This window comes from Gadus morhua, chromosome 8, assembly GCF_902167405.1.
Source record: "Gadus morhua chromosome 8, gadMor3.0, whole genome shotgun sequence".
In the NCBI taxonomy this organism is placed as follows: domain Eukaryota; kingdom Metazoa; phylum Chordata; class Actinopteri; order Gadiformes; family Gadidae; genus Gadus; species Gadus morhua.
The window spans coordinates 167,357-187,051 of NC_044055.1; the positions used below are offsets into that span (position 1 = coordinate 167,357).

Sequence of the window (19,695 nt, forward strand, 5' to 3'; positions counted from 1 at the left end):
CACCCTAACCCTGACTAACTAAAGCCCCCTGACTCACCCTAACCCTGACTCAGCCCTAACCCTGACTAACTAGAGCCCCCTGACTAACCCTAACCCTGACTAACTAGAGCCCCCTGACTCACACTAACCCTGACTAACTAAAGCCCCCTGACTCACCCTAACCCTGACTAACTAGAGCCCCCTGACTAACCCTAACCCTGACTAACTAGAGCCCCCTGACTCACACTAACCCTGACTAACTAAAGCCCCCTGACTCCCCCTAACCCTGACTCACCCTAACCCTGACTAACTAGAGCCCCCTGACTCACCCTAACCCTGACTAACCCTAACCCTGACTAACTAGAGCCCCCTGACTCACCCTAACCCTGACTCACCCTAACCCTGACTAACTAGAGCCCCCTGACTCACCCTAACCCTGACTAACTAGAGCACCCTGACTCACCCTAACCCTTACTAACCCTAACCCTGACTAACTAGAGCCCCCTGACTCACCCTAACCCTGACTAACCCTGACTAACTAGAGCCCCCTGACTCACCCTAACCCTGACTCACCCTAACCCTGACTAACTAGAGCCCCCTGACTCACCCTAACCCTGACTAACTAGAGCCCCCTGACTCACCCTAACCCTGACTAACTAGAGCCCCCTGACTCACCCTAACCCTGACTAACTAGAGCCCCCTGACTCACCCTAACCCTGACTAACTAGAGCCCCCTGACTCACACTAACCCTGACTAACTAGAGCCCCCTGACTCACCCTAACCCTGACTAACCCTGACTAACTAAAGCCCCCTGACTCACCCTAACCCTGACTCACCCTAACCCTGACTAACTAGAGCCCCCTGACTCACCCTAACCCTGACTAACCCTAACCCTGACTAACTAGAGCCCCCTGACTCACCCTAACCCTGACTAACCCTGACTAACTAGAGCCCCCTGACTCACCCAAACCCTGACTCACCCTAACCCTGACTAACTAGAGCCCCCTGACTCACCCTAACCCTGACTAACTAGAGCCCCCTGACTCACCCTAACCCTGACTAACTAAAGCCCCCTGACTCACCCTAACCCTGACTCACCCTAACCCTGACTCACCCTAACCCTGACTAACTAGAGCCCCCTGACTCACCCTAACCCTGACTAACCCTAACCCTGACTAACTAGAGCCCCCTGACTCACCCTAACCCTGACTAACTAGAGCCCCCTGACTCACCCTAACCCTGACTAACTAGAGCCCCCTGACTCACACTAACCCTGACTAACTAAAGCCCCCTGACTCACCCTAACCCTGACTCACCCTAAACCTGACTCACCCTAACCCTGACTAACTAGAGCCCCCTGACTCACCCTAACCCTGACTAACTAGAGCCCCCTGACTCACACTAACCCTGACTAACTAAAGCCCCCTGACTCACCCTAACCCTGACTCACCCTAAACCTGACTCACCCTAACCCTGACTAACTAGAGCCCCCTGACTCACCCTAACCCTGACTAACCCTAACCCTGACTAACTAGAGCCCCCTGACTCACCCTAACCCTGACTAACTAGAGCCCCCTGACTCACCCTAACCCTGACTAACCCTAACCCTGACTAACTAGAGCCCCCTGACTCACCTTTTTGGGGTCACACACAGCGGTGTTCAGCAGCACTCTGTAGCGGAACATGAAGTCTTTGAAGGTGTGGCGGATAGGGAACCCCAACTTCCTGATGCGCACGGTGTCCATCATGCCAGAGTAGCGCAGCTGCACCATGCACAGCTCTCTGTCGAAGCCCTGGGGGAGGAGGTCACGGTCAACTCAGGGAGGGGGTCACGGTCAACTCAGGGAGGGGGTCACGGTCAACTCAGGGAGGGGGTCACGGTCAACTCAGGGAGGGGTCACGGTCAACTCAGGGAGGGGGGCAGCGGTCAACTCAGGGAGGGGGTCACGGTCAACTCAGGGAGGGGGTCACGGTCAACTCAGGGAGGGGGTCGAGGTCAACTCAGGGAGGGGGTCACGGTCAACTCAGGGAGGGGGTCACGGTCAACTCAGGGAGTTGACCGCACACTACAATGCTGCTTGTGTATGTGCAAGTCATTTCGTTCAAAGTCTTATTTTTTTCAACTCAGGGAGGGGGTCAAGGTCAACTCAGGGAGGGGGTCACGATCAACTCAGCGGTGGTGGTGGGCAACGTGGGGCATCACCGGGGGGAGTCACCGGGGGGAGTCACCGATGGGGAGTCAAGGGGGGGAGTCACCGGGGGGGAGTCACCGGGGGGAGTCACCGGGGGGAGTCACCGGGGGGGGGGTCACCGAGGGAGGGTTCCCTCCCCAATAACTTATTGGGAGGGAACCCTCCCTCCCCAATTTTTTGATGAACTGACTGAACTTATGCAGTTTTGCATAAATGTGTTACTTTATTGTAAAAACACTTATGTACTTTTGAACTGTTGAAAAAATCTTGAGTAACTATTATTATTTATTCCTATTTCCGTTTTTCAGGAACCTTAAATCCTCAGACGCTGCGGACGCTGCGGACGCTGCGGACGGCATGCTGATAAGGGTAACCCCAGCGCGCTGGCCCTGCGGCTCACCTCAGAGTTCTTGTCCTTGTTGGGCTTGAAGCAGCGGATGAAGAAGGGCTGGCAGGCGTCCAGAGCCTTCATCAGGGACTCCAGCGACCGGCGGAACTGACCGCTCAGCGTGGGCATCTGCTTCTTGTCCCCCATGGCCTGTAGGGCAGAGTGGGGGGGGGGGTTAGGGGGGGTGGTGGTGGGGGGGTTAGGGGGGGGGGGGGGGGGGGTTAGGGGGGGGTGGTTGGAGGCTAAACTGGATCTAATGACTCGACAACAGGTTTGTTTTGGTTGTCTGTGTCTTGTAGCGGTTAGTGGTCAGGAGCAATTTAAATAGCAGCGGTAATCACTTTTTTTTGTTTTATCTCTCTCTCGTTTTTATTATTTTTACTTTTATTTTGATCATATGTACTACATTTCTTTACTTGTGGGCACAGTTTAGGATGCCTGGACTTTGAACATTTCATGTTTATGAAAGGCTTTTTAATGTACTGGTGTTCTCATGCATGTGACCAAAAGAGTTTTGAGCCAGAAGGTCCTGGCTTCAATCCCCTCTAATCAACGTCCAAGTTAAGATGCCTGACTCTGATCTGCTACTCATAGACCACTATCTGTGTTCACTCTGAACTGCCTTTGATCAAATCCCCAAAGTTTGCCACACAATTTACATACCCGTAGGGAATGCGTGGGAGTTATTATGGTGACCTTGTTGTTCGCAGACTTCTTCACGCCTTTGTTTGAAAGTTCACTCTTAAATATGTCATGAAGCAACTTATTCTTTGATATGCTGATCATCATGATGATGTTGGAGCTGATGGCATCGCGGTTTTTCTCCAAGAATCCTGAAAGAGAAAAAAGCTCCTTAACTTCACCAATCATGTTGAACAATGTTTTGAACGATCCGTTTCGACTGGTAATGTGTTGGATACCGTTAGAGTCGTAGAAAACTTGTCCGGCAAAGTGTTTGATGCCAAATTGGCTGTCGTGTTCATTCTTTGATGAGACGTAGCCTTTGTTCTCCTTGTGCTGCTGGTTCATCTTGTACAGCATAGTGCTATCCGTGCCCTGGGACACGACGAGAAACACGAAGAGATCATCCATCCATTCATCCACCCATCAATCATCTGTCCTCCCATCTGTCCTCTCATCCATTCATCCCTCAATCCGCCCTTGCAATTCATGTATCCATCCATTGTTATTCCATCATCCCTCCATCCTCCACCCTCCCAACAATACATAGATCGAACCTCCAATTCATCCGTCCATATACCCACTCATTCATTCATCCACCATCCATCCAACCCTTCCACTAGTCCGTCCCACCGTCTCCAAACAGTGGTCCAGGGGCGGGATCCAGCGCTCTGCTCCGAGGGGTACCCAGGCCCTACCTTGGGGAACTGGCTCTCCTCGTCGATCATGGCCAGCAGGTTGCAGGGCTTCGACACCAGGAGCTCCAGGGTCGGCTTGTTGTCGCTGAAGGTGATGTTGTCCCAGACCACGCCCTGCCGGAGGTACTCCTTCTGCTCCAGCTCGAAGATGTTCACCACGAAGAACTGCTGGAGCTTCTCATTGGCCAGGTTGATGCACAGCTGCTCGAAACTGTCCCCCGCAATAAAGCATCAGCCGACGTTAAAGGGAAGGCACCCTCACATTTATTACTGTCCCCCCGCAATAAAGCATCAGCTGACGTTAAAGGGGAAGGCACCCTCACATTTATTACTGTTGCTCATAAATGTTGGTAATTAATGTTGGTGGAAATTCTCTGTAAACACAAAAAGTCTTCTACTTTTCGGCGAGATCGCTTTTTTCCAGAGAGGACCTGGGGTTTAGGGTTAGGGTTAGCCCTAACCCTAACCTCGTGCTAGAGGGACCTGGGGTTTGGCAACGTTTGACCACGCCCCTCTCACTCGCTCTCATGTAGCCTAATGCAGAGGTTCTCCTTGTAGAACGGGGTGAGCTCACACTCTCATAAACCAACACTTTAATGCAGAGGTTCTCCTTGTAGAACGGGGTGAGCTCACCCTCTCATAAACCAACACTTTAATGCAGAGGTTCTCCTTGTAGAACGGGGTCAGCTCACCCTCTCATAAACCAACACTTTAATGCAGAGGTCCTCCTTGTAGAACGGGGTCAGCTCACCCTCTCATAAACCAACACTTTAATGCAGAGGTTCTCCTTGTAGAACGGGGTCAGCTCACCCTCTCATAAACCAACACTTTAATGCAGAGGTTCTCCTTGTAGAATGGGGTCAGCTCACCCTCTCATAAACCAACAGTTTTGATGAGATGGTCAAATAGACGGCCGCGGGCTGCGGTCAGAAACGGTCTTTACCTGTTGATCAAGAAGTTCTCAAAGCCGAATATGTCCAGCAGGCCGATGGAGCGATGGGAGGAGCCAGAGTCCTCTTTCACCGCCTTGCCGATAATGCCGTTGATCTTCCCCACGATCCACAGGAACATCTTGTTGTAGACGGCCTGGGACGTTCCACACATACACAACGTTCCCACTGTCACGCGCACACAGGACCTCTCCACCTGCTTTCACCTTTGCTGTCCATTGACAGAGATTGAGGGGTGCGTTTGATACCTTGACCAGGGCGTCCCTGCAGTCTGCAGCCTGCTCTTTGTTGAGGGGCTTGGTCACGGTCTCTCTGTTGGTCAGGAAGGAGCGCTGGGTCATGCTCTTCTCCAGCACGTCCGCTGGCACCTGGAGGGTAAAACAAACGCACCCACGTTCAGCAGACCTGTATTCAGGTGGAGAGTAGGCATCACCTAACATCCCCTATGTTGGACCCACACATTGCTCCTCATCTCCATCTTATGTCCTCCCTGTGTAGAGGGCCTTCTGTTACCCTCCCTGTAGAGGGCCTTCTGTTACCCTCCCTGTAGAGGGCCTTCTGTTACCCTCCCTGTAGAGGGCCTTCTGTTACCCTCCCTGTGTAGAGGGCCTTCTGTTACCCTCCCTGTGTAGAGGGCCTTCTGTTACCCTCCCTGTAGAGGGCCTTCTGTTACCCTCCCTGTGTAGAGGGCCTTCTGTTACCCTCCCTGTGTAGAGGGCCTTCTGTTACCCTCCCTGTAGAGGGCCTTCTGTTACCCTCCCTGTGTAGAGGGCCTTCTGTTACCCTCCCTGTCGAGGGCCTTCTGTTACCCTCCCTGTAGAGGGCCTTCTGTTACCCTCCCTGTAGAGGGCCTTCTGTTACCCTCCCTGTGTAGTGGGCCTTCTGTTACCCTCCCTGTGTAGTGGGCCTTCTGTTACCCTCCCTGTGTAGAGGGCCTTCTGTTACCCTCCCTGTGTAGAGGGCCTTCTGTTACCCTCCCTGTAGAGGGCCTTCTGTTACCCTCCCTGTAGAGGGCCTTCTGTTACCCTCCCTGTGTAGAGGGCCTTCTGTTACCCTCCCTGTAGAGGGCCTTCTGTTACCCTCCCTGTGTAGAGGGCCTTCTGTTACCCTCCCTGTAGAGGGCCTTCTGTTACCCTCCCTGTAGTGGGCCTTCTGTTACCCTCCCTGTGTAGAGGGCCTTCTGTTACCCTCCCTGTAGTGGGCCTTCTGTTACCCTCCCTGTGTAGAGGGCCTTCTGTTACCCTCCCTGTAGAGGGCCTTCTGTTACCCTCCCTGTAGTGGGCCTTCTGTTAACCTCCCTGTAGAGGGCCTTCTGTTACCCTCCCTGTGTAGAGGGCCTTCTGTTACCCTCCCTGTAGAGGGCCTTCTGTTACCCTCCCTGTAGAGGGCCTTCTGTTACCCTCCCTGTAGAGGGCCTTCTGTTACCCTCCCTGTGTAGAGGGCCTTCTGTTACCCTCCCTGTGTAGAGGGCCTTCTGTTACCCTCCCTGTAGAGGGCCTTCTGTTACCCTCCCTGTGTAGAGGGTCTTCTGTTACCCTCCCTGTAGTGGGCCTTCTGTTACCCTCCCTGTAGAGGGCCTTCTGTTACCCTCCCTGTAGAGGGCCTTCTGTTACCCTCCCTGTAGAGGGCCTTCTGTTACCCTCCCTGTGTAGAGGGCCTTCTGTTACCCTCCCTGTAGAGGGCCTTCTGTTACCCTCCCTGTGTAGAGAGTTCAGTTGAGGGTAGTGCGTCCCTGTGCTTCCTGCCTGTGAAGGAGCGAGGGTGAGGTGGGCTGATAACAGTCAGCTTACCTCCAGCATGCTGGAGGCCAGGGAGAAATGTTCTGAGCTGCAGACATTACTGCTGTCCATGTTGTTCTGGGACGTCTCTGTAGAGGCACAGATCCATCAAACCACATCTTCTAGACAATTTTAATGCATTAAACGTAGTTTAAAATATACATTTTATTTACTTGGGTAGGTCCATACTAATTATCTGGACTGAATTTGTGATACTCTATTTCAGTCTCAATAGTTAAAAACAGTATTCTTGTTTCGTTAAAACAGCAGTGGCCTGCTTTCGCTTCCAGAACTGAGCCGTTCCAGAAGCCCTTCCAGAAGGAAGGCCTTGCCTTCAAAGCTGATGTTTCCCAGATGCAAGATGGCCGCCAGCAGCTTGTAGATCTCCCAGCTCTGGCTCTCTCTGAAGGTCAGGACCTTCAGGGCGCTGCCGATGCGGCCGAAGTCTTTGGCGTCGTCCCGACCGTTGCACACGATGCTGCCCCCCTGGGGGACCGGGGAGTCGGCTCATAGGTCAGAGGTTAACCATCGAAGAAACTAACAAATGTACATTTACCAACTGTTTGCCCTGTGACTATGAGTAAGAGCTATAGTCTAAGTATTTATGGGGAGGTATTTTCAGTATGTATGAGATTCGGTTATAATTCACAAAATCTTAATACACAATAACACTTGACGGGACTGGAACAATCAAACATCCAACAGAGAGTTCCATACCCGAGTGAGGAACTTGTACGCTTTGGCATCTTTCAGACTCAGCTTCTTCTTCTGCTCTGCTGTCAGCCCGGCCAGCATACAGTAGAAGATGTGGAAGTTCCTTTCTGCCTCAGCCTGGGGGGGTCGTTAGCATTTAGCCCAAATGTTTACCAAAACAATACCGTTAAATAACAGGAAGAATGGTTAATTTCACTCATTATGACGTTTCTCTGACGAAGCCAAAGAAAAATGTTTTTTTAAAAGACGAGGTTTTGAAAAGCAAAGTAAAATAAAATAAAAGTAAATATCGACCAAATATTTGAGTTTAGTTTAGCTCTGGGAGGGGCAGTGATGGGGGGCTTAACCCGGAGGTCTAGAGGTTAAATACATGTAACGGATGTGACTGGTAAAGGTATGGTATTTTATGGATCCTCCATCTTGCTGGCGTATTGAGGGGGGGGTCCCACCTGGTGACAGACACGGCACTTCTCCAGAAGGTACTGCTCCACCCGTGCCCCCTCGATGGCCCCGTCCTGGTTGAAGGAGATCTCCAGGTACTTCCCGAAGCGGCTGGAGTTGTCGTTGCGGATGGTTTTAGCGTTCCCAAAGGCTGGGGGAGGACGGAGGCGCTCATGAGTTTCAGCTCACTAGCTCCATGACATAACGCCCCGCTTAGTCTTTAATATACTTACTTACTCAATAACGCACAAATTCACTTATTCACTCCATCCCGCCCTCACTCACTCACACGCTAACTCACTCCCTAACTATCAAAACACACCCATACTCAATCACCCACCCATACTCAAACTCATTCCCTCCCTCCTTCACTCACTCACTCCCAAACGATTCACTCACTCCATCGAAAAACTCATGCATTCATCCCTCCCTCCTCATGCATTCATCCCTCCCTCCTCATGCATTCATCCCTCCCTCCTCATGCATTCATCCCTCCCTCCTCATGCATTCATCCCTCCCTCCTCATGCATTCATCCCTCCCTCCTCATGCATTCATCCCTCCCTCCTCATGCATTCATCCCTCCCTCCTCATGCATTCATCCCTCCCTCCTCATGCATTCATCCCTCCCTCCTCATGCATTCATCCCTCCCTCCTCATGCATTCATCCCTCCCTCCTCATGCATTCATCCCTCCCTCCTCATTGCACTGCCCCTGCCTCTGGGTGATGTACTGTCAGTACTGCAGTGTGTCTGTGTTAGTACCCTCCAGGAGGGGGTTCAGTGTCTGTGTTAGTACCCTCCAGGAGGGGGTTCAGTGTCTGTGTTAGTACCCTCCAGGAGGGGGTTCAGTGTCTGTGTTAGTACCCTCCAGGAGGGGGTTCAGTGTCTGTGTTAGTACCCTCCAGGAGGGGGTTCAGTGTCTGTGTTAGTACCCTCCAGGAGGGGGTTCAGTGTCTGTGTTAGTGCCCTCCAGGAGGGGGTTCAGTGTCTGTGTTAGTGCCCTCCAGGAGGGGGTTCAGTGTCTGTGTTAGTGCCCTCCAGGAGGGGGTTCAGTGTCTGTGTTAGTGCCCTCCAGGAGGGGGTTCAGTGTCTGTGTTAGTACCCTCCAGGAGGGGGTTCAGTGTCTGTGTTAGTACCCTCCAGGAGGGGGTTCAGTGTCTGTGTTAGTACCCTCCTGGAGGGGGTTCAGTGTCTGTGTTAGTGCCCTCCAGGAGGGGGTTCAGTGTCTGTGTTAGTGCCCTCCAGGAGGGGGTTCAGTGTCTGTGTTAGTACCCTCCAGGAGGGGGTTCAGTGTCTGTGTTAGTACCCTCCAGGAGGGGGTTCAGTGTCTGTGTTAGTACCCTCCAGGAGGGGGTTCAGTGTCTGTGTTAGTGCCCTCCAGGAGGGGGTTCAGTGTCTGTGTTAGTGCCCTCCAGGAGGGGGTTCAGTGTCTGTGTTAGTGCCCTCCAGGAGGGGGTTCAGTGTCTGTGTTAGTACCCTCCAGGAGGGGGTTCAGTGTCTGTGTTAGTACCCTCCAGGAGGGGGTTCAGTGTCTGTGTTAGTACCCTCCAGGAGGGGGTTCAGTGTCTGTGTTAGTACCCTCCAGGAGGGGGTTCAGTGTCTGTGTTAGTACCCTCCAGGAGGGGGTTCAGTGTCTGTGTTAGTACCCTCCAGGAGGGGGTTCAGTGTCTGTGTTAGTACTCTCCAGGAGGGGGTTCAGTGTCTGTGTTAGTACCCTCCAGGAGGGGGTTCAGTGTCTGTGTTAGTACCCTCCAGGAGGGGGTTCAGTGTCTGTGTTAGTACCCTCCAGGAGGGGGTTCAGTGTCTGTGTTAGTACCCTCCAGGAGGGGGTTCAGTGTCTGTGTTAGTACCCTCCAGGAGGGGGTTCAGTGTCTGTGTTAGTACCCTCCAGGAGGGGGTTCAGTGTCTGTGTTAGTGCCCTCCAGGAGGGGGTTCAGTGTCTGTGTTAGTACCCTCCAGGAGGGGGTTCAGTGTCTGTGTTAGTACCCTCCAGGAGGGGGTTCAGTGTCTGTGTTAGTACCCTCCAGGAGGGGGTTCAGTGTCTGTGTTAGTACCCTCCAGGAGGGGGTTCAGTGTCTGTGTTAGTACCCTCCAGGAGGGGGTTCAGTGTCTGTGTTAGTACCCTCCAGGAGGGGGTTCAGTGTCTGTGTTAGTGCCCTCCAGGAGGGGGTTCAGTGTCTGTGTTAGTACCCTCCAGGAGGGGGTTCAGTGTCTGTGTTAGTACCCTCCAGGAGGGGGTTCAGTGTCTGTGTTAGTACCCTCCAGGAGGGGGTTCAGTGTCTGTGTTAGTACCCTCCAGGAGGGGGTTCAGTGTCTGTGTTAGTGCCCTCCAGGAGGGGGTTCAGTGTGTCTGTGTTAGTACCCTCCAGGAGGGGGTTCAGTGTCTGTGTTAGTGCCCTCCAGGAGGGGGTTCAGTGTCTGTGTTAGTACCCTCCAGGAGGGGGTTCAGTGTCTGTGTTAGTGCCCTCCAGGAGGGGGTTCAGTGTCTGTGTTAGTACCCTCCAGGAGGGGGTTCAGTGTCTGTGTTAGTGCCCTCCAGGAGGGGGTTCAGTGTCTGTGTTAGTACCCTCCAGGAGGGGGTTCAGTGTCTGTGTTAGTACCCTCCAGGAGGGGGTTCAGTGTCTGTGTTAGTACCCTCCAGGAGGGGGTTCAGTGTCTGTGTTAGTGCCCTCCAGGAGGGGGTTCAGTGTCTGTGTTAGTGCCCTCCAGGAGGGGGTTCAGTGTCTGTGTTAGTACCCTCCAGGAGGGGGTTCAGTGTCTGTGTTAGTACCCTCCAGGAGGGGGTTCAGTGTCTGTGTTAGTGCCCTCCAGGAGGGGGTTCAGTGTCTGTGTTAGTGCCCTCCAGGAGGGGGTTCAGTGTCTGTGTTAGTACCCTCCAGGAGGGGGTTCAGTGTCTGTGTTAGTACCCTCCAGGAGGGGGTTCAGTGTCTGTGTTAGTACCCTCCAGGAGGGGGTTCAGTGTCTGTGTTAGTACCCTCCAGGAGGGGGTTCAGTGTCTGTGTTAGTACCCTCCAGGAGGGGGTTCAGTGTCTGTGTTAGTACCCTCCAGGAGGGGGTTCAGTGTCTGTGTTAGTACCCTCCAGGAGGGGGTTCAGTGTCTGTGTTAGTACCCTCCAGGAGGGGGTTCAGTGTCTGTGTTAGTGCCCTCCAGGAGGGGGTTCAGTGTCTGTGTTAGTGCCCTCCAGGAGGGGGTTCAGTGTCTGTGTTAGTACCCTCCAGGAGGGGGTTCAGTGTCTGTGTTAGTACCCTCCAGGAGGGGGTTCAGTGTCTGTGTTAGTACCCTCCAGGAGGGGGTTCAGTGTCTGTGTTAGTGCCCTCCAGGAGGGGGTTCAGTGTCTGTGTTAGTGCCCTCCAGGAGGGGGTTCAGTGTCTGTGTTAGTACCCTCCAGGAGGGGGTTCAGTGTCTGTGTTAGTACCCTCCAGGAGGGGGTTCAGTGTCTGTGTTAGTACCCTCCAGGAGGGGGTTCAGTGTCTGTGTTAGTACCCTCCAGGAGGGGGTTCAGTGTCTGTGTTAGTACCCTCCAGGAGGGGGTTCAGTGTCTGTGTTAGTACCCTCCAGGAGGGGGTTCAGTGTCTGTGTTAGTACCCTCCAGGAGGGGGTTCAGTGTCTGTGTTAGTACCCTCCAGGAGGGGGTTCAGTGTCTGTGTTAGTACCCTCCAGGAGGGGGTTCAGTGTCTGTGTTAGTACCCTCCAGGAGGGGGTTCAGTGTCTGTGTTAGTACCCTCCAGGAGGGGGTTCAGTGTCTGTGTTAGTACCCTCCAGGAGGGGGTTCAGTGTCTGTGTTAGTACCCTCCAGGAGGGGGTTCAGTGTCTGTGTTAGTACCCTCCAGGAGGGGGTTCAGTGTCTGTGTTAGTACCCTCCAGGAGGGGGTTCAGTGTCTGTGTTAGTACCCTCCAGGAGGGGGTTCAGTGTCTGTGTTAGTACCCTCCAGGAGGGGGTTCAGTGTCTGTGTTAGTACCCTCCAGGAGGGGGTTCAGTGTCTGTGTTAGTACCCTCCAGGAGGGGGTTCAGTGTCTGTGTTAGTATCCTCCAGGAGGGGGTTCAGTGTCTGTGTTAGTACCCTCCAGGAGGGGGTTCAGTGTCTGTGTTAGTACCCTCCAGGAGGGGGTTCAGTGTCTGTGTTAGTACCCTCCAGGAGGGGGTTCAGTGTCTGTGTTAGTACCCTCCAGGAGGGGGTTCAGTGTCTGTGTTAGTACCCTCCAGGAGGGGGTTCAGTGTCTGTGTTAGTGCCCTCCAGGAGGGGGTTCAGTGTCTGTGTTAGTGCCCTCCAGGAGGGGGTTCAGTGTCTGTGTTAGTGCCCTCCAGGAGGGGGTTCAGTGTCTGTGTTAGTGCCCTCCAGGAGGGGGTTCAGTGTCTGTGTTAGTGCCCTCCAGGAGGGGGTTCAGTGTCTGTGTTAGTGCCCTCCAGGAGGGGGTTCAGTGTCTGTGTTAGTGCCCTCCAGGAGGGGGTTCAGTGTCTGTGTTAGTGCCCTCCAGGAGGGGGTTCAGTGTCTGTGTTAGTGCCCTCCAGGAGGGGGTTCAGTGTCTGTGTTAGTGCCCTCCAGGAGGGGGTTCAGTGTCTGTGTTAGTGCCCTCCAGGAGGGGGTTCAGTGTCTGTGTTAGTACCCTCCAGGAGGGGGTTCAGTGTCTGTGTTAGTACCCTCCAGGAGGGGGTTCAGTGTCTGTGTTAGTACCCTCCAGGAGGGGGTTCAGTGTCTGTGTTAGTACCCTCCAGGAGGGGGTTCAGTGTCTGTGTTAGTACCCTCCAGGAGGGGGTTCAGTGTCTGTGTTAGTACCCTCCAGGAGGGGGTTCAGTGTCTGTGTTAGTACCCTCCAGGAGGGGGTTCAGTGTCTGTGTTAGTACCCTCCAGGAGGGGGTTCAGTGTCTGTGTTAGTACCCTCCAGGAGGGGGTTCAGTGTCTGTGTTAGTACCCTCCAGGAGGGGGTTCAGTGTCTGTGTTAGTACCCTCCAGGAGGGGGTTCAGTGTCTGTGTTAGTACCCTCCAGGAGGGGGTTCAGTGTCTGTGTTAGTACCCTCCAGGAGGGGGTTCAGTGTCTGTGTTAGTACCCTCCAGGAGGGGGTTCAGTGTCTGTGTTAGTACCCTCCAGGAGGGGGTTCAGTGTCTGTGTTAGTGCCCTCCAGGAGGGGGTTCAGTGTCTGTGTTAGTGCCCTCCAGGAGGGGGTTCAGTGTCTGTGTTAGTGCCCTCCAGGAGGGGGTTCAGTGTCTGTGTTAGTGCCCTCCAGGAGGGGGTTCAGTGTCTGTGTTAGTACCCTCCAGGAGGGGGTTCAGTGTCTGTGTTAGTACCCTCCAGGAGGGGGTTCAGTGTCTGTGTTAGTACCCTCCAGGAGGGGGTTCAGTGTCTCTGTTAGTACCCTCCAGGATTGGGTTGGACTCCAGGATCTGCTGCTCCAGGTTGGACCGCCGGCCGCTGATAGCAGCCAGGTACTGGAGGATCAGCTTGGAGCTCTCTGTCTTCCCCGCTCCTGACTCGCCACTGAGAGAGAGACAGAGTGAGTGAGTGAGTGAGTGAGTGAGTGAGTGAGTGAGTGAGTGCGAGCGAGAGACAGAAACAGCGAGAGAGGGCGAGACAGAGAGAGAGAGAGAGAGAGAGAGACAGAGAGACAGAGAGACAGAGAGACAGAGAGAAACAGGATGGTAGAAATAGATAAAGACAAGAAAGTGAGTTATCAGTGAATAAGTAACTCTGGTTGTTCTTTCAAGGAAACCAGAATAAAAACCATTACAACAGTAATAAAGTGTATCCCCTGACACCCTCATTAAGTGTGTGTTTGTGGGTGGGTGTGTTTACGTAAACCCTTCCCTTATACTGGGGTTAAAGGGGTGTGTGTGTGTGTGTGTGTGTGTGTGTGTGTGTGTGTGTGTGTGTGTGTGTGTGTGTGTGTGTGTGTGGGACCTGATGATGCAGCACTGGTCGGTGTCGTAGCGCTTCAGGTTGTAGTAGCAGGTGTCGGCGATGGCGAACACGTGAGGAGGAAGCTCGCCAAGCTTCTGTCCGTGGTACAGCTTCACCTGTGGGTGGAGACAACAACACACGGTGTCAGGCCCAGCGGTCCAAGGCCACCCTGAAACCTATTGAGGAAGGAATGGAAAACCCTCATCCGGAGAAAGGAAACCTTCAGAAGGAAGCATGAGAAGAGGATCCCATCTCACCAGGGATGGTCAGGAGAGAATGGGAACCGAATGGGCATTCACAAACGAGGTCTACAAGGAAGCTATTTATCCTTAGTTACTTTAGCTTCAGCATGAAAACAGACAAAAAAAACATTTCATTGTGAATCAGCTTTTACCGCCCACTTTGTTTTGAAAGGCTGTATAAATAAAGATGATCCATAATCATATTCTAGTCCTTAAAGCCTCACCTGTTCTTGGGTGTAGAGGGGCAGGTCTTTGTACGGGTTCACTGCCACCAGAACAGATCCTGTGTATGTCTGTGGTAGTGCAGAGGACAGTTACATGTCGCCGTGACGATCAGCCCACACAGAAACACAAAGCTGCCATTCGCCCGGCTTTGGCAAGACAACAACACGTGGTTCCCCTTCATCCGTCATAGATTGACTTTAGATCAGATGTTATTATCCAACGTGGCTTATTTGTATCTATATATAGCTTGATACATTCATAGCTCGAACAGCTGTAAACGATTTCATGTTTTCAAACATAAACTCAAACCGGACAGAATCAGAAGAACCATGGCCAACGACCATCCCTCCGTGTGTGTGCGTGTGCGTGCCGTGCGCGTGTGCGTGCGTGCGTGCGTGCGTGGACCTACGTAGATCAGGCCCTTCCGGTGTCGCACCAGCAGGTTCCTGAGCAGGCCGGCCTCCGACAGGTCTCCCAGCTGGATCATGTCGTCCACGCCCTCCACCGACGTGGCGTGCATGGGCCGGGCTGAGGCCTGCTGATCGGCCTTCAGCACGCGCTCCTGGGGGACCAGACGCAGGCGCTTAGCCCTAACCTCTAGCCCCTAACCCTAGCCTAAAGCCTAACCTCTAACCCCTAACCCTAACCCCAGCTTTAACCCTAACCTCTAACCCCTTACCCTAACCTCTAACCCCTAACCTCTAACCCTAGCCTAACCCCTAACCTCTATCCCCTAACCCTAACCTCTAACCCCTAACCCTAACCCTAGCTTTAACCCTAACCTCTAACCCTAGCCTAACCCCTAACCTCTAACCCCTAACCCTAACCCTAGCTTTAACCCTAACCTCTAACCCCTAACCCTAACCTCTAACCCCTAACCCTAACCTCTCACCCCTAACCCTAACCTCTCACCCCTAACCTAGCCCTATGTTCCCACATCTCACTGGTACCGTTGGATCCGGCCTCACTTGAGCCACAACATCTTGCATTGAGCTCGGGTTAGCACCAACCCTAATCCTGTCTGCTATGCTTTCACCAAATATTGTGCAAAAAGATTACTCATTAATTTACTATAAAGTGCTTCCAAAAATCTTTTGGGATAGGGCATAAATGGAAGGGAAATATGAGGAACACAAGACCTAATTTTGAAAATGTCCTAAACTGTTGGAAAATAGGGCTGACCCCATAAAGATAACCAACCAACAAGCTAACCAAATAACCAACAAGCTGACGAAACAACCAACCAACCATCTCACCAAATAACCAACAAGCTAACCAACCATCCCACAAGGGGGTCATCCCTATTGTTCCCCGGGTCCTATGTTCCCCGCAATCTATCAATCTTTACGGTAGACTCTCAGCACGGCCAGCAGGTCTATCGTCGCATGGAGCACCTTGGCTCAAGCAGCCCAAAACTTACATGTGCACAGCAGCTACTTTCTGGTTACCTTGCAGTTCATTTTTTTGCTTTTTAAATCTAGAATTACTCATGTTTGTATATTCCCACCCCTAATCATATTGTCTTGCATCAAGGCTTAGCTCTTCCTTTTATTATCCTACCTGTTCTCCATTGTATTGTGCACCCTTGTGGAGAGTTTAAAACTAAATGTCATTATACTTTCACCTCTAATAACGGAAACTATTGAGTCGCTGATCTATTGAATAATCACTGGCACACTTTATTTACAAAACATATATTTAATTGTCAGCTTAGTCTTGTATTGGACTTCAGGAGGGGAACACAGGAAAAAAAAAAACTTTATTAACCTATTATGGGAACATAGGGCTTCACAAGTCTCGAACCTGCCAGCCCATCAACTACAACACACCCATGGCATGGAAGACAAACTCTAACCACTGACCAAAAAGCCTAGGTTTCCAATTCAGCCAAGGTGTCCAACTTGGAGCAGTGGTTAACGTCCTCGACTGACATCTGGGAGACCGGGTTTGAATGCCCCCGCATAAAAAAAGGGTCCTATGTTCCCCAGTCTCATACAAAGAGGGGAACATAGGACCCGGGGAACATAGGACCCGGGGAACATAGACACGCTCCCCCAACAAGCCAACCAAATAACCAACCAACCAACCAAGAAGCTAACCAAATAACCAACCAACAAGCTAACCAAACAACCAACTAACAAGCTAACAAAGTAACCAACAAGCTAACCAAATAACCAACCAACAAGCTAACCAAACAACCAACCAACAAGCTAACCAAACAACCAACCAACAAGCTAACCAAGTAACCAACTTGCCAACTTTGGGACTTTGGCTGGAGTGAGACTCTAAAATATTAGTGTGAGCGGCTAATTTTTTGGACGACCCTTAACCCTAAAAAAGTGTACTAACAAAATAGTCCTCGTTTAGTATAAAGCCTCATCTATGAAAAAAAGCTAAAGAATGGAAACGCTTTTTCAAAATGTACAATCTGGGCCACCTTGAATCAGATTTGGGGAATTTAAAAGTGCCGCTCGCCCGATTCTCAAGTATTCCAAGATATACCATGGGCTAAGCTCTACCCCCTGTGAAAATCGACAAGATATACTATTTTGTATAGGCAAACGTCCGACCAATATTTATACCACTTGCTTACTCTCTATATGTCATTCATGGTTTTATTTTTATAATTTTTATTTTACTTTACATTTAATTCTTCATAATTCAGGCATTAAAGAACTTTCATGGTCATAAATAAAAAATACGAACTGCAGTTTAATTTCTTTGTTTGTTCTTGAATTTACGTAGAATGGAGAAAAGGCTCATGGGATTGGGAAATGCGTTTATCCAATAAACAGATGGAGGTCAAGTCTATTTTCGGAAATGTAGGGGGATATATTAGTGCCCCCACGTCGAATGGTATGACCCAAGATACGTCAGACAGAGAAAGCGCGCAAATTCGACGGTACCACCTTGTCATTTGTTTACCCAGGTGCCATGGCAACACCATTGCTACCTCTCATTGGCTGAATTTTTGAGAACGTTGTAGACTCAATCGATATACGGTGGCGGGGAGACGAAGCTCTGTTCGTTTGTATATTTTATTTACGTAACCATATTTTTGTTTTATGTTAAAAAAAAAAAGAATCAAAGAACCAGCTCTTCTTGTTTTGGGGAACAAGTTCTTGTCGTTCACGTTCGGGATTCATTCGTTGTGAACGAATCGGTCGCGACCGACCCATCGCCAAACGCGCATCAGTGGGCTCCGACTCCGGCTCTGAACTCTCTCTGACCTTTTCAAACGCAACTTAGTATCATGTGCGTGGTTTTCAGCGAATCAACGATCAGAGAATACTGCCGTGATCACAGTGTAGGTAGGCAGATGATACAGCTGTTAGTCTGCTCCCGCAGAAAATGAACGGGAGGATTTTTTATTTTGGCGTGACATTTCTTGCGTGTGCGTGACAGCGTGAGATTGATGGTGAAAGCGTGAGAGTCACGCCAGGGGCGTGACTGTTGGCAACCCTGCCAACAAGCTAACCAAATAACCAACCAACAAGCTAACCAAATAACTAACCAACAAACTAACCAACCAACCAACCAACAAGCTAACCAAATAACCAACCACCCAACCAACAAGCTAACCAAGTAACCAACCAACAAGCTGAAAACTTTGCAACCGTGCGACCAAGCAATCCACCAACCTGCAGGTAACGCATCAGCACTCCAAATATATACAACACGTATATTTACTTCTCCACAGAGAACTGGGTCCAAGCAGTATTCAAGAGAGACACTCGGTATTTACAAGGAGTTCTTTTGTTGTTTTGGTATCTCAAACCACCACATATAGAGACACTAAAACTGGCACACACATATAGACACACTGGCACACACAATCTCTGACACACACAATCTCTGACACACACACACACACACACACACACACACACACACACACACACACACACACACACGCACACACACACAGGGATGGTGTGTGTAGTTACCTTCCCCTCATCGTCCACCAACAGACATTGGTTAGTATCGGCCTTCTTCACCCTGGCCCCGATGGGGACCCCTATTGTGGAGTCCACCCACACCCACTCCCCCTTCAAAGAGACACACAAAGCATGAACATCAGTTACATCATGTTGAATATCAAATATAATATCAATATGACGTCAATCTGCTGGCGTCATGAAGCCTTCAAGATAAACCACTGATCAACTATTTCCTTCCTGGCGGCTTATGGTTCTTCCATAACTGAATAACTGACTTCTTAAAGGACACCGCTGCAGGAGAAAGCATTGAGCAACACCAATGCTGCTTCGTGATCTGTGATCACCAATACTGATCACAGATCACCAATACTGATCACAGATCACCCAGCAGTCGTGTTTAACGGTTCAATTCACTCATACGTTGTCAGGACTTACCTTTCGCAGCATCACCCAGCTTTTCTTATTTCATACAAAGCAGAGGTTGGCTCGATGGCATAGTCGGTCTGTCAGGTCTGTCAGAGATGTGCAGGGAGTGAATGACCTCGTTCCAGAAACACATCGATATACATATGCAATATACACTCCTGGCAGTGAATGTAAACATGTAGACCGATGAAAAGAACCTAGGAAGATAAAACGCTTCTCCTGCCAATGTCGACTCTAAAATAAATGTTCAAATGATCAAGTTTAACTTCCCAAGTTTCCATTAATCGATGGTCGGGAAACGATGGCAGAATGATTATTGGCACATAATCACCATGCCATGATAGAAGACAGGTTTACCTGACAATCCTGACAATTTAAATGAACCTCAGATGGTACCTCCGGGAGACGAGCTGTGGTCTGCTTCCCTTCTGGCAGGAGAGTGAGAGGGCAAAGGAACGGCCCAGCTGATAGCACCCAGATTCTGATCATTTATGGATCTTTGACTTTGAACTTCCTCAAGCTGCACGAAGAAGGAGTTGGAAAAGAGAAGAACCCTCTGACTTTACAGTAAACCAGCGGGTAGTAAACCAGCGGGTCACAGGGCGGCGGGGCGGGCCACTGGGGACGACCTGATTGGGGTCCTTTTCCTCTGGGTTCACTAGTTAGACTAGGTTTAAGGGCTGGCTTAGAGGAAGGCCTTGGATTCCAACTTCAAACGCCTGAGAAAGGAATTCACATTCAGTTATGTATCTTTTATTTATTCATCCAAATCCAAAATGTGAAAAATCACTACACATATATATTTAGAATATTATATTATAAAATATATACACAATATAATATGCATATACAGTTTATATATCACTGTTACAGAACACTTACAAACAAATGAACGTTGGGACACATTTTATCCTTGAAATACAAAATATTCGTACAAATATGAGGAACATGTACTGTACACAAACCGTAAACAAAATAAGGTAGAAAGCAAGAGAGCGCTGTTGGACCTTGGCTGTGACCCTGGCTCCGTAATAAAACCATAAAGGCGTCTATAAATGAAGACTCCAGTAATTGAGGGGTGAGTCTTCCCGGCTTCTCTGGGACAAACTCCAAAGCGTGCTATGCGGTATGCTGGTGGATAAG

General features: G+C 50.9%; 1 protein-coding gene across 3 annotated transcripts in view; it reads right to left on the reverse strand.

The window, feature by feature from the left end:
• The window catches only part of LOC115549294 (unconventional myosin-VIIa), a 44,979-nt gene extending 25,899 nt beyond the window's left edge, over nucleotides 1-19,080 (reverse strand). The window contains exons 1-18 of one of the 3 annotated variants that reach the window (XM_030364428.1): nucleotides 18,949-19,080; nucleotides 18,562-18,638; nucleotides 18,133-18,234; nucleotides 14,595-14,747; nucleotides 14,185-14,253; nucleotides 13,719-13,834; nucleotides 13,177-13,298; nucleotides 7,831-7,973; nucleotides 7,385-7,498; nucleotides 7,000-7,153; nucleotides 6,680-6,756; nucleotides 5,138-5,257; nucleotides 4,883-5,025; nucleotides 3,940-4,150; nucleotides 3,481-3,616; nucleotides 3,224-3,393; nucleotides 2,573-2,710; nucleotides 1,615-1,773 (exon numbers count right to left, since the gene is read on the reverse strand). In XM_030364428.1, the coding sequence (XP_030220288.1) occupies nucleotides 1,615-1,773; nucleotides 2,573-2,710; nucleotides 3,224-3,393; nucleotides 3,481-3,616; nucleotides 3,940-4,150; nucleotides 4,883-5,025; nucleotides 5,138-5,257; nucleotides 6,680-6,756; nucleotides 7,000-7,153; nucleotides 7,385-7,498; nucleotides 7,831-7,973; nucleotides 13,177-13,298; nucleotides 13,719-13,834; nucleotides 14,185-14,253; nucleotides 14,595-14,747; nucleotides 18,133-18,234; nucleotides 18,562-18,573 (2,139 nt within the window). In that variant the 5' untranslated portion in view covers nucleotides 18,574-18,638; nucleotides 18,949-19,080. Of the gene's footprint in view, nucleotides 1-1,614; nucleotides 1,774-2,572; nucleotides 2,711-3,223; nucleotides 3,394-3,480; nucleotides 3,617-3,939; nucleotides 4,151-4,882; nucleotides 5,026-5,137; nucleotides 5,258-6,679; nucleotides 6,757-6,999; nucleotides 7,154-7,384; nucleotides 7,499-7,830; nucleotides 7,974-13,176; nucleotides 13,299-13,718; nucleotides 13,835-14,184; nucleotides 14,254-14,594; nucleotides 14,748-18,132; nucleotides 18,235-18,561; nucleotides 18,639-18,909 lie in introns of all 3 variants that reach the window. The other 2 variants (XM_030364429.1, XM_030364427.1) reach the window with 2 other exon arrangements.
• Nucleotides 19,081-19,695: the final 615 nt, after the last annotated feature.